This window comes from Pteropus alecto, unplaced genomic scaffold, assembly GCF_000325575.1.
Source record: "Pteropus alecto unplaced genomic scaffold, ASM32557v1 scaffold45, whole genome shotgun sequence".
NCBI classification, from domain to species: Eukaryota; Metazoa; Chordata; class Mammalia; order Chiroptera; family Pteropodidae; genus Pteropus; species Pteropus alecto.
The window spans coordinates 11,237,777-11,252,004 of record NW_006442491.1 but is presented as its reverse complement, the minus strand read 5'-3'; the positions used below and the strand labels follow the sequence as shown (position 1 = coordinate 11,252,004).

The 14,228-nt window shown below is 38.7% G+C and overlaps 1 protein-coding gene across 1 annotated transcript in view; it reads left to right on the top strand.

Moving 5' to 3' along the window:
* Positions 1 to 953: 953 nt before the first annotated feature.
* The window catches only part of ANKEF1 (ankyrin repeat and EF-hand domain containing 1), a 23,040-nt gene continuing 9,765 nt past the window's right edge, over positions 954 to 14,228 (top strand). Inside the window, exons 1-4 of the mRNA XM_006921593.1 lie at positions 954 to 1,223; positions 8,596 to 8,986; positions 12,101 to 12,300; positions 13,097 to 13,246. Coding sequence (XP_006921655.1) covers positions 8,641 to 8,986; positions 12,101 to 12,300; positions 13,097 to 13,246 — 696 coding nt within the window. The 5' untranslated portion in view covers positions 954 to 1,223; positions 8,596 to 8,640. The remainder of the gene's footprint in view (positions 1,224 to 8,595; positions 8,987 to 12,100; positions 12,301 to 13,096; positions 13,247 to 14,228) is intronic.

The window sequence follows — 14,228 nt, the reverse complement described above, 5'->3', positions numbered from 1 at the left end:
TCTTAAAATGTATAATACTGAATGCACATTTTTTAGGAAAGCATTTATATGAAGCAACACATTTTTAAAAGGCAAAAAGGTGATAAATGTAAAATTCAGAATAATGATTACCTCTGAGGACAAGAAAGGGAGGGCACAATATGGAGAAGAACCACACAGGGAACCAGTAGAGGCAGCCTTCTTTTCCTTTTTCACGCTTTCCATATGTTATATAGTATATTCTTTTGTGTTCATGAAATAGTCTTTAATAATATTTTAAAACAGAGTCTCTGGGTAGAAGTTAGTATATACTATGTTTAAAAGCATGTGTGTTTTACAGTTAACAAAAACTTTAAGAAGCCTCCAAAAAAAGTGTGTTGGGGGATTGGGGTGTTAGGACACACTTGCAGGCTCTGAAATATAATTATCTCCTTGATATATTTGCTACCAGTTGTGTATAAATATTTTTAAGCATCCTAGAGCCTACAAAGAAAATTTCTGGGTAGATTTACTAGGATTTACAGCAGTTGTCTCTGACAAGTAGATTCGCTTTTCATTTTATTTCACAATTTATGGCTTTTTTCATTTAACTTTCTTTTTAAATTATTTTATCATGTATTTTTTTTTTTTTTATAAACGACCTTTACATTTCTAATTAAGTTATTTTTAATGACGGCAACAGATAGGGGAAGGGGATGAAAGAAGGGAGGACTGCTAGAGACTAGCACTGGGCGCATCACCCCTGCATCTACCGCGGATGGAGTGTTGAACCCATTTCGACCATCCTGGCGAGAACCCGGCCACCTGGCTGGACTAGAGGCGGGCCACCACTTGCGGGCAGCAGGCGGCGGGCGGAAGAGAGCCCTGCCCGGTCCCGCTGCGCACCTAGGCGGTTGCCCCGACAACCCGGCCTTGCGCGGCCGAAGCTCATAATGTGCCCTGTCTGGGTGGCTCCCACCCCGCCCTCTGCGCTCACCTGGCCGCGCGCTCGCGCAGGGCGGACCCAGGGTCTATGGACACTCACACCCTCTCCCCTGCAGCCGCGAAGGCTGGCTCGCCTGCTCTGCCCACAGGGACACCATTCACAGCTGGGCGCCCAAGCCAGGCTCCGGGAGCCCGAGGTCGCGACTGGGGCCTGCGCCAGGCGGCAGAGAACGAGAGCTGGGGCCGCTGGGCGCCCCTGCAGGCCGAGGCGCGTCGGTGCCCAGCCATCTGCGGCTCCTGATCACCCCCAGGACTGAGAGGTGAGCTTGGCACCTTGGTCTCTGCCACCTGGCCTTTCCCTTGAAATTTACACCTTACCCTCCCTCCCCTCTGGATTCCTCTGAGACTTAAAACTGAAAGGAAGCGTAAATAACCCCCTCCTCCAAATGTTTGGCTTGTGGGTGTGTTAGAATACACCGAAGTTTGATTATTCATAGCGAGTCTCTATTGAGGGACTTTGCTAAGCACTTCACAAGAATTAACTCATTTCCATTTCACACAGCCCCATGAAGTGGGTACTATTGTTATCCCCATTTCGCAAATGAATAGACTGAGGCACACACTAAGAATATAACTGTCCAGTTTCCTCCCACCGGTTTGTATAAATGATGCAGAGGAGGGAGGATCACAAGCAACAGATTTCCCCACCTCCAACACTGTATTCTTTCCACTCTTCCAAGCATATCTCCTTCCATTCCTCTTTCTCACAGACTCCTTCGAGAAGCTGAGGAGCTCCATAGATCTCTCCTCACAGGGGCAAAATGCACTTGGACACCCCTCCTTCCCCACAGATTTTTCCTATAATTTCAGAGTATTCAGACCCAAACATGGACCTCAAGTCAAGAAATACTGTTCTATTCCACTGTCTTTTGAGATTGTCTATATAGATGGTTAGATGGGAGTATGCCAAAGTTCCCCGAGGACAATGCTAAGATCAAGTATGCATGCTAAGTTGTGTGTATATGTGGTGACCCTCCTGAGGATCAGAGATGCTACACAGTTTAGGAAGAACTCTGCACTAGACGGCAGGACTTCTGTTATTTCCTCCACTGGGGCAAGGTTCTTGGTCAGTCTTGGCATTTCACTGTGAAGGACACAGGGCACCACGCTTTCCCCACCTTTTGGGGCTTTAGCTGGGAGTGATGCAAACTATAGAACTGGCCCATGGGCTGCTGAATTAATTTACCATTGTAGCTTGATTGGATAATGCTGCAAACTGCTAATTCTTTGTGATGGGTGCTCTCAGAGTCAACAATAAAGCCGCTGATTCCAAAATCTTTGTCTACACAAATAAGGTGGCATCGATTCAGTACAGTCAATAAGCTGTTTGAGAGCATCTTATTCTATTCTGTGTAGGATGTATGTACATACACAGTATGATGACACCGCATCCAACCTGAATTTGGCTGACAATTATAAAACCAGCCGTAAACAGCACCTAAAATAAATGTCAACAAGCATGCATCAAAGGCCAAGTGAATGACTTCTGAGGCAGTTCGGAACTTATTGGGGAGCCTATTTATACAACAAGCTGTGTTATCTAGTTTCCTAGTCCACCACACATTATAAACATTAGAAGGGAAGAGAGAGAAGGAACTACAGGAAAGAGACACTGAAGCCGCAAGCCATGTGATGGCTGATGTCCCAGCTGCAAAGGAGAAAGCACAAAGAATAAACAGCAGGCAGAAGAGTGGGGAGAAAGGAAGGACAAAACAGCGTGCTCACTGGAAACTCTCTCCTCCTTGCTCTCACCTGGTCTCAGGCTGCCTTGCAACTGCCGGAAACCTCATATTCCCTAGAGACCAGGCTCAGCGCTCTCTCCTGAATTATGTATTCTATTGCCTTGTGGATTCTAACTCAGCATGCCTGAAGCTTAACCAGCTACAATCTCTGACCAATCTGGACCCCATCCTGAACTCCCCATCCCAGACACTGGTAGCCAGTTTCTCAAGCCAGAAACCTAGAAATTTTCTTTGATTCCTTCAACTCTTCAGTAACTCTTCAGTCTTTTAACTCTTGATCATAATTTATGAGCAGTCATTTATTCAATGCTGCATCTGAGTCAGGTTCTAGATGATGGAGAAATAATGATCATAATATAAAGCTTCTGTTTCATGAAGACAATTCTGGTGAGGGAGATACAAAATACAAAAATTGAATATACCTATATCTATATATCTATATAAAGGTTATACAGAGAAATATTTTATTTCATTATGAAGAAAATAAAACCAAGGAATGAAGAAATATGATGGCATTAATTTGAATGGTGAGAAGTGTTGACCAACGGAAATTCTGAGCAAAGAGCACTCACTCCAGGCTGAGGGAACAAGTAGTTCCAGAGACTGGAATGAGCTTTGTTCCATAAACAGGAAGAAGGCTAGTGTGGCTGGAGATCACTAAATCAAGGGAGATTGAAGTGAGGTCTGAGGGGCAGGATAAGTGTCCTGGAGAGGTCATTATGAGGGATTTGGATTTATTCTGATTATAATGGAAAGGTATTGAAGTGCTTTTAAAAGATGGTCTAAAGACAATGTTCTGGCATGAACGTAATATTCTACATCTTGATAGGAGCTTGGGTTATGTGATGTATACATTTGTCAAAACTCATGGAATGGTACACTTGCTATCTATATATTTCATTATATAATCAAACCAGAAAGAAAAAAGGAGCTGTAAACGAATATTGAACTCCAGTTAAACATGTCAGCAATTTCCTTTGAAATGGATCAAAATTACGATGGATAAATGAATAGATGGAAGGATGGATAGATATGTGATATAGCAAGTCAAGCATTAATGGTAGGATCTCAGTGGTGGATATGGGTGTTTGACTATATTTATATTTAAAAATAGTTATACTAAATGTCGGGGGTGAAAGCTTGTCTGATCTGATCTACATTTTAAAAATTTTTTTCTGAGACTGAATAGAGAATGGGCTATAGAGAGCTGTTGTGGAGGCAGTGAGACAAAATACAGGGCTGTGGCAATGATTTGGCCTAGGACAGTACCAATGGAAGTTGCTATATGGCTATGGTCTGAAGGTAGAGTTAATAGGATCTCCTGATGGATTTAAAGAGTAGGGGATCTGAGAGGAAAAGAATGAAGAGTAACTCCTAGGTTTTTAATCTGAGTAGGTGGATGGATAGCAATTATTGGAAATAGAACTAGAGAAGGTCGCGGCGATGTCAAGAATTCTGCTCTGGACATGTCACATTTTAGATGTCTATTAGATGTCAAAATGAGGATGAAGAATTGACAGGGAGGTATATAACTTTGGAGCTCTGGAAGGAGTCAGAGATGGCTGCATCAATTACAGAGTGAACAATCAGAACTGCAAATTGGGATGAAGGTCATGAAATATGGGATAAGATCACAGAGGAGTGTGTGAGAATAGAGAAGGGTCCTGAGGGCCTAACCTTGGGCACTCCAACAATCAGTTTCTAATAGAAGAGGCGAAACCAGCAAAGGAGACTAAGAAGGAGGGGATGGTGAGGTAGGAGGGAAACAGGCAATGGAGATGTTATGGTTGCCTAGAGAGACACACTTAATGAAGGAGCAAGTGGTCAACAGCGCGACTTATGGCCATAGGGAATGTGTAGGTGAGGGAGAAGGTTTATGGTGGAGAAAAGATGGTGCAGTTTCAGATTTTGTAGTAAGATGGAATCTTTTCATTGCAAATGACAGAAACCCAGCTAACCAGCTTCTGACAAAATAAGTTCGGGGGAAAGGTATTTTACCCATGCAATCCTGAACATTTAAGTGGTAGGTGACTTCTAGCACAACTGAGTCTGGAGTGCAACTGTTGCCATCTGTCTCAGTCTCTTTAACACATGTTCTCTACAACAGCCAATGCAGCCTCACCCCACACACTACTGCTTAATTACTTCAGCAGAAAGAGTAGTTTTTCCATACAGTTCTAGCAGAAGGGTCCCATGAAATGCTGGTTGGCTGATGTCTTTTCTGAGTATATGCATGAGACAGTCATTGTACTTGGGGAGAGTGTTCATTCATGCAGGCTAAGTCTAGGTCTCAGACCCATTCCCATCACAGGAGATGGAAGGGGAGGCCACATTCAAAGGTTTGGGGTAGAAGCTTGTCTCATCTAATCTGATCTACATTTTAAAAAGACTTTTCTGGGGACCGAATAGGGTGGTGGAAGCAGTAAGACAAATTAGAGGCTGTGACAATGATTTTGCCTAGGGTAGTGCCACTGTATTATCTGAGATGAATTACCTATATGGTAATTTTTTTTTTTCCCTCCAGAAAAAATCAAGAAAAGCAATCTGGGTATACCTAGCCTGGACTACTACTCAATTCAAAAGATTGGTCTTTTCATAAATAATAAAAGAAGATAAAATTACATATTAAAATGATCATCACAATGTTATAGTGGGATTATTTATGAAGACTTATAGTTGTCTCTCAACCATTTACCTACCTCATTCTCACATAAGATGACATAGAAATTACCTATCTTTCTTTGGTATCTATCTCACAGAGCCTAGTAGATTCCTGTTTATAATGAGCACCTCAAAATGTTACATGTTCTTTATAACATGTTTTAACTACACATTGTGGGAGACATGTTAGTACAGAGACATAGATTGGGGAGCTCAAATCCTTACCTTAGCAACTTAGTTAGCCTAACCTTCATAGGTAAATGAGGAGGCTGTGTCAAGGAGGGAAAATTAAATGATGTAACAAGAAAACTGCATAACAAGAGTAGTATTTAGGAGGAGGGTGGATGGTGTCGATGCTAGAGGCTTTGTTCATCTCTCTTGAGACCAAATCAAAGTTATGACAGAAACATGGAGCAAACAGCAAGCAGAGTTGCCTGGGGTCTTGATGAACAGAAGCACTACAGTTAGGAAAGAAGTAAGAAATCAACTTGCAATGGTAAAAGGTAGGAGGGGGTGAAGATGTGAGGCTGCTTGGTTCCAAGTGGCTGAATGGGACAGAAGCTATGAGAGCTGCTGGCAGCTGCAGACACCTCTTAAAGGGGCCGTGTCCGCGAGCGGACTTTTGCGGTGATAGACTTGCTTGTTCTGAGCACCAGTGCCAACTCAGCTGCTGGGGGAGCACCAGGGATTTACAGGGGAACACCGAGTTGTTGGAGTGAGAGCCAGAGGCGAAGCTTTCTCCCAGGCAGAAGTGCTGGCGGTATACATTGTCCCTCTGTTGAACCCATCCCCCTTCTAGTGTATGGACAAAGCACCACCATAAGTAACTCAGCACAGAGGATTCCCTGAAACTCTGTCTCCCCCAATTCACAGCCCCACCCAAGTCACATCCAGTTGTGTCCTCAGCGAGTCCGGTGATCCTTGCTGAGCCAATTACAAGACACTGTTGGCAGCTGGCCTCGGTTTCTGGCGTGGCCTCTGAGGCAACTATAAGCATAGCATCTGTGGGTTGCTTGCTGCATCTTAACAAGTGGCCCTGGAGGGGCACAAGCTGGGGCTAAACTTGGCCTGAAGCTGAACTCCTCTTGGAACTGTGACACTGGACACCTAATAAGCCACACTAATAAGACCGGGAGACTTAGGAGCTTTGCTTGGTACATAGAAACAGACATAGAAAAGTAGCTAAAATGGGAAGACAAAGAAGCGGAAAACATATGAGAGAACAAAACAGAGACCCAGGAGTATTGGAGTCAAGCAATCTAACAGATTTAGAGTTCAAAATGCCGGTTATAAAGATGCTAAATGAACTTAGGGAAAATGCAGATGAACTCAGTGAGAATTTCAACAAAGAGATAAAAAACATAAAGATGGAAATGGAAATTATGAAAGGGAACCAGTCAGAAATGAAGAACACATTATCTGAGATGGGTATATTAGAGGGAATCTTCCTTCCAATGGAGGAAGAAGAGGATTAGACCACCAATATAGAGGATGGAGAAGCCAAGGACACTCAATCAGAATGGCAAAAAAAAAAAAAAAAAAAGGCCAAGACTAAAATAATAATTTAAGGAGGCTATGGGACAAAATTAAATGTAAAAACATCTATGTCATAGAGGTAGCTGAAGGGGAACAAGAAGTTGAATAACTATTTGAAGAAAAAATGATAGAAAACATGCCTAACCTGGTGAAGGAAATAGACATACAACCCCAGGAAGCTCAGAGAGTCCCAAACAAGATGAACGCAAAAAGATCCACACCAAGACACATTATAACTAAAATGCCAAAGGTTAAAGACAAAGAGAGAATCTTAAAAGCAACAAGAGAAAAACAGTTACCTATAAGGGAGCTCCCATAAAACTGGCAGCTGATTTCTCAAAAGAAACTATGCAGGACAGAAGGGCTTGGCACAAAATATTCAGTGTGATAAAAACCCAGGATCTACAACCAAGAATTCTTTATCTAGCAAAGCTATCATTTAGAGTTGAAGGACAGATAAAGAGCTTCCCAGATAAAAATAAGCTAAAGGAATTTATCATCACCAAGCCAGTATTACAGGAGATGTTGGAGGGACTTCTTTAGGGAGAAAAAACATGTATCAAAAACATGAATAAAAAATGGTAATTCTTTCCTATCGACAAGTACCTCAGATGGAAAAGAAGTGCTCCAGTCAAAAGATAGAGTGGCTGAATGGAAAGGAAAGAAGCCCCCTATATATGCTACCTGCGAGACTCACTTCAAATTAAAAGACACACACAGACTAAAAGGAAGGGGATGGAAAAAAATTTTACCTTGATGGACCCAGAGGATATTGCGCTGAATGAAGTTAAATCAGATAGGGAATGACAAATATCATAACAACAAAAACGGAAACAAACTCATAGATACAGAGAATATTTTGAGGGCTATTAGATGGGAGCGGGGTTGGGGGAATGGTGAAAAACGGCAAAGGTATTAAGTACAAATAGATAGTTACAAAATAGACATGGAGATAAAAAGTGTAGCATAAGGATAAGTTAACAATGCAATAAATATGTAAGGGGGAAGTGGGGCACTAGATTTAGTAGGGTGATCACTTTGTGACATATAGATCTTTAATCACTATGTTGTACAACTGAAACTAATATGATATGCCAACTATAACCGAAAATAAAGCTCATCAAATTGTACAATGTAAATATTAGCAACTAATTGTCTATTATATTTCAATAAAGTTGGAGGAAAAAAAGGTGTTGGGGAAATTGGACATCCACATGTAAAAGAATAAGGGTGGACCCTTATCTTATATCACGGACAAAAATTAACTCAAAACGGATTAAAGATCCAAATGCAAGGCCCATAACTAACACTCACAGAAGAAAACACAGGGAAAAAGCCTCCTGACATTGGGTTTAACAATGGTATCTTGGCTATAATACCGAAAAGTCAGGGAACAAAAGAAAAAAAAAAAAAGAAAAGAAAAGAAAGAAAAAGGTAGTATTTATTATGATAAAAGATTTTAACTTTGATTGAAATATTTTAACTTTATGCTAGCTGAATATTTTTGTACTTATATGTAATTTCTACTTTCATGAAATCAGTTGCAATAAGCTTATGGTAATAACATTTAATGAGAAACAGCCTCTCTTAGGGAAGCTTTAAAATATTATTTAATAAAAATAAAGGTGACAAAATTAACTTTGAGTTATATGTTTTTGTTTTTGTTTTGTGTTTTTTTTCTTTTCTGCTATAGTTTTTCTTTTGGTCCAAAAGAGGATTTTCAAGAAGCTGTTCAAGTATGGCTTTAGCAGATAAGAGACTCGAGAACTTGCAGATCTACAAAGTTCTTCAGTGTGTTCGGAACAAAGACAAGAAGCAGATAGAGAAACTGATCAGGCTTGGATACCCTGAACTAATCAATTTCACAGATCCTGTGAATGGATACAGTGCTCTGCACTTAGCCTCAGTTTCCAATGACATTGATATGGTCAACTTTCTCCTTGGCATTGGTGCTCACCCTGACGTGAAAGACAAGATGGGCTGTACTCCCACAATGAGAGCTGCAGAACTTGGCCATGAATTGTCCATGGAAATATTAGCCAAGGCAAAAGCGGATATGACTATAGTTGATAATGAAGGAAAAGGTAAGACTCTCATTATTTCCAGCAGATGCAATTTATTTTGTAGCTGGAAACAATAAAGTGGACTTTTTTGCTTTCCAACTTCAGAAGTGAATTATTCTTGTACCTAAGAATACTGACTCTCCATATTTTGAAAACAGAATGGATATATCTTAGGGAAATCGGTTCTGAGAGTTTTTCCATTTAAAAAGAAAATTAGAATTAATCTGATGGTTTTTCTAAACGTAGAGAATTTTCAACATGATACACGATATTATTGTAATCATAATCATCCATTATGGAATATAAAATCTTGTTTAGAGCAAAAGATGAGGGAGAGCATTTCTTATTCTTTTTTACATTTTAGAACCTAGAGTACAACTGGACTCAGGACTCCAGAAGGATTTCATTCCTTCTCAATAATGGTCTGATGTAGAAAGGAGTTACATTTGGGAATTTGAAGGACTAAGGTAGATTCTGGCATAAGCTCTGACTTTCTAGGGTCATTTAAAATAATTTGGAAATATGACTTGAAACTTGAGACATTGCATTTTCATAATTATTCGGGCGAGACAGTCCCACTTCCCCACCTTGTTCTCCTCCCTAATCTCATCCCAAGATCCTGCTCTGGGAGCTTCTTGCCCAAATAACTCGAAGTTCCAGCAGCAGTTGACACAGCATCATGAAAACCACTAAGAAAATTACCGCCAGGTTTAATATAAATTGGTAGATTTCATCAGTTGTCCCAAAGAGTTGCTTCAAGTACAAAGCCATTAACATCAGCTCCACAGTAGAGAAGTGAATTCAGTTGTATAATGTTAATGTTTTCTGACAAAAATAAAATCTGCTTTTGTAACTCTCTCCAAACTTGGTATTTGATAAGTAACTTGCTTAAAACAGAGGAGAAGAGAGAGAAAAGGAAAAATTATTTAATTACTTAATGGCACCATGTAACAAAATAAACTTCAGGTGCATTCAGGGGTCGGATGTGTTTTAAAATGATACTCTGGTGGGTGGGGAGGCGGGGGTGGGAAACAGAAGCCTCTCAAATAATTAAAACTGTGAATCAAAACTTGAAACATACAGAATCTTGTTTCACATGTAACCTGGTTAGCACTGCCCCACACAGCCTTGATTCTACATAGGCCATAGTATGCTCATTGCAACGAGTGCTTGTCTTCCCCACATCAGTCAATCTAGCTCACCTTACACAAACTGTTTTGCTTATTCCACAGCAGTTTCTCTGCCATTAACATCCTATTTTCCAGGGATTGATGTTTGACTCACTGCACATTGTTTCCTAAAGGATAAACAAACATTTAAATGGTTAAAATACTGGATCTTTAGAAGGATGTTGAACATACTCTGGCCTACACTGTACTTTCTCTTTGAACTATTTTGCAGAATATGAAGAAGGTAAAGCTCCAAGCTAATAAACTCTTTGCTATATGTCGTGCTAGCGAATTAGTGTCTGGAATTATTCTCTTTAAGGGTTAAGCTAGAATAGTTTCTTATTTAAAGCAAGGTATACCCAATCCTAAATGCAGTATACTAATTCTACTAGATATGTTTTTCCCCTCTTTTGCTTCAATTTTGGAATGTTGATTCATGTACTTTGTGGCCAAGGTAGACTTTAACTATGAGTTACACAGGCCATTGTTATAAAATGTCCATTTCACAAGTATCTTAGGGTCTTTTGTAATGAATTCAAGCTCATCTGGTATTTTCTGTGTCGTTTTGTTGTTATTATTGTTGTTTTGGTCCACTCTTGCCTGCTATAACTTGCTCTGTCTTTGATTTTCTATTTTCGGCCATGTCCTTGACCATCTTTCTATTTTTAACTGTTCTGAGTAACCCTATTTAAGATGTATCTGTTTATATAAAATACATTTAGATTTTAATTTTCATATAAATTATGTTTATTTTAATGCTAGAATTTATTCAGTTTATATTTATCTAGATGCCCCACAGGTTTGTCACTTAAGTTTTTCTTCCATGGCCCTGACCATGGTTTTGGCAGTGCCTGCTCTCCTATTTTCTGCTTCTAATTTGACTTTCATTTCTTTCTTGTTTTTATTTTTCTCTACTATTTCTTTCCTGAGTTCAGCTGGCTCGATTTCATCTTTTCCTTCTATTTATCTCTAATTATCCAAGCAGTCCTTCTTTTTGGTCTAGGTCTATCTTTGCACTGTTGTTTTAGAAAAGGATATACTTAATTTCTTTACTATTGTGAAAATGGTTCAGTCAATAATTTTTGTGAGGTATAGTTTTCCGAGTATATACTTTTTGCGTAGCTTTCATTATCAGGTTCTTTTTCTCCCATTGAGATATAATAGAACATTTTCTTAAAGTGAGAAGATTTCTTTCAGTATCTTTTTACATAGGTCACATGATGGTTTCTTGATGATTATTGTTTCTCTTTGAATGAAGTCTCTTTTTAGAGTGAGGTCATTACATAATTTGGTGTTAGACTGTTGTTTCCCTGAATTTCTTACCAACATTCTGCCCTTGGATTATAACAATACCCTGGTTTGTAGTACATTTTTGACGTGCATTATGTTGCGAGCCTGTATGTCATGGGTCCTGGCTGTGGGGATTTAGCATTTTCCTTTCTTTAGGAGAACAAAATAATTTGTCAAATGGCAGAGTGCCTGCTACCTACTTTTTCTTCTCACTGCTACTGTACTGACAAGCCTGCTTCTTATAAACATGGCCAGTCTATACATTTCATCATTCGGTACCATCTCCTTTGACTCTCTGCAGTTTCAGAGGGGGCCCAGGGACCCTCCAGTATTAGAACACACAGCCTTGTACATCCCAAGAAGAGACACTTGGGCTATAGACTACAAGATGCCAAATACTCATGAGGGCTCACGTATCAGCGCTCAGATTATTCCCTAAACCAAGTCCTATTACACTCTGTTGTAACTGTTTCTTAACTCTATCAGAGGTTGAGTTGTTTCTGTCTCTCTGTCTTGGTGTTTCAGTTGGGTTCAGAGAGAAAACAAAGGCAGATATGCCTTTGCTCTACCACTTTCAACTAGCTAATTATGGATTTTAAAATTATTTTTTCTTTATCTGATTCAAATGTATAGAGACTATTAATAAGTACTCTTTGGGGATTCTGTTTTTCTACAGGTATTTTGTTTTACTGTATTTTACCTACTAAGCGGCATTATCGCTGTGCATTGATTGCCTTGGAACACGGTGCAGATGTCAACAATTCTACCTATGAAGGAAAGCCAATATTCTTAAAAGCTTGCGAAGAAGCACATGATGTTAAAGAAGTGTGCCTGACATTTTTGGAAAAAGGAGCCAATCCAAATGCTATCGACTTAGTATGACTATTCCTGTGATTATAAATATTCATTTTTTTTCAATTATGGAGTCTAAAGTTAATCTATACTGTATATAAATTTCTGTTGGTGCCCCTTTTCCCATACTAGTGTAATTTTTTGCATTTAAATACGGTCAAACAATCCTGTTAGGTTTTAGACAGTTCATTTCTATTCAAGATGCTTTAAGACAATATACTTTCATTATATTGCTAGGATTCTACAGTTTATTTACTAATTATGTTTGGAAAATTGGTATTTATTTTGCCTAATGTTAAAAGATCATTATAGAAAATAGGCAAGATATCTGATGCCTAATAAAAATCTATCTTTTTGGAAAGAAATAATATAGTTCTGCTGTTTCCCTTATTCATTTTTCTCCCCCTCCATATTTGTCTAATGTTATTGCATTTTCTTATCTTTTAATTGTCATTTTGAGACTATAAAAACAGATTTTCTTCTCATTAGAAAATATCCATAACCTAATTTTAGCATATATTTTACCCCCTTTTCTCCCTTTTTGCTCTACTTTCTTTGCAAGGAATGCAGTTTTTAGCATGATTTTCTCATGGGAACATCTGATGTGACCTTTGAGTATAATTTTAAGAGTTCTACATTTTGGACATTGATACAGTGTACTGGCTTCATTGTTCCTATTTGTTACATGAAACAAATAAAAATGTAGAGAAGTAAACATGTCAGTGTGAATCTAGGGCCAGATGAATTTAGATCATATTTATAGCAAATCTGTCATTTCACATCCCAGGTATAAACAGCATTTGATCTGTTTCCTGTCTAGTCCACAGGTCGCACGGCTTTAATGGAAGCATCAAGAGAAGGAGCGGTAGAACTCGTTCGAGGGATATTGGAAAGAGGAGGTGAAGTGAATACATTTGATAATGAGAGACATCATGCTGCACATTTTGCGGCCAGAGGAGGCTTTTTTGATGTAATAATCTGCTCTTCGCTTTAAAATTTGTTGCTAAAAATTTTCTCTCCTTTTCTTTGAAAATTTTAAATATCATGTAGGCTCCATTAAAATAGAAGTTTTTCTGAGTTACCATCTTAATTTTCTTAGGTAATTCTGAAATTATGTTTTATACCAAATATTATTTTTAAAAACATTCTAGCTCTTTATTCAATTTTATCTGCATGCTAATTTACTCATTTAATAATACTTATGGTGTTTTTTCTGTATTCTTAACTATGACAATTTAAAAGTTTTGCCGCTATTATATATTAGAATATTCAAAAGATGGTATGAGCTAATTGTGAGAACAATGCCAACATACTCTTCTCTCCCTGATATTTGTGTACACCTAATGACTCACTATTTTAAACTCTAAGTGTTCCGATTATCTGAACATGTCAGCAAAGGTTGTCTCATAGGTAGTGATATTGCAGAAACAAAATAAGAACCAATGTTGTCTTATTTTTTGAAAAAATCAATTACATCTAAAATTTCTTTACTCAGTTTTCTCCAAGTTTTACCATAGATATCCTTATTTTTGTCACTTACCGTCTTCCCTGCAATAAAAATATACATCGCAATAGAAGTTATATTTGGTAAAGAATTTGCTCCTTTGATGATGTTTGCCATAGTCTGATGCTTCTAAAATTGCCTAGATTTACCAAAATGATAGCGCCCCAGCTGAGTTTAGAGGTTTCTATGCTCTAGATCAACGTTGTTTGATAGAACTTTTGGCAATGATGAAAATGTTCTATATCTGTGCTGCACAATACAGTAGCCACATATGGCTTTTGAGTACTTTAAAGATGGTGAAACTAAGGGACTATTTTGTTAAGATTTGTTTTCTTTTTAATTCATTTCAATTTAATTTTAAAAAGCCACCTGTGGCTGGCATGTAATGTATTGGATAGCACAGGTCTAGGTACAGTCTTCATTCATTAAATGTACATTTCTATTTCCC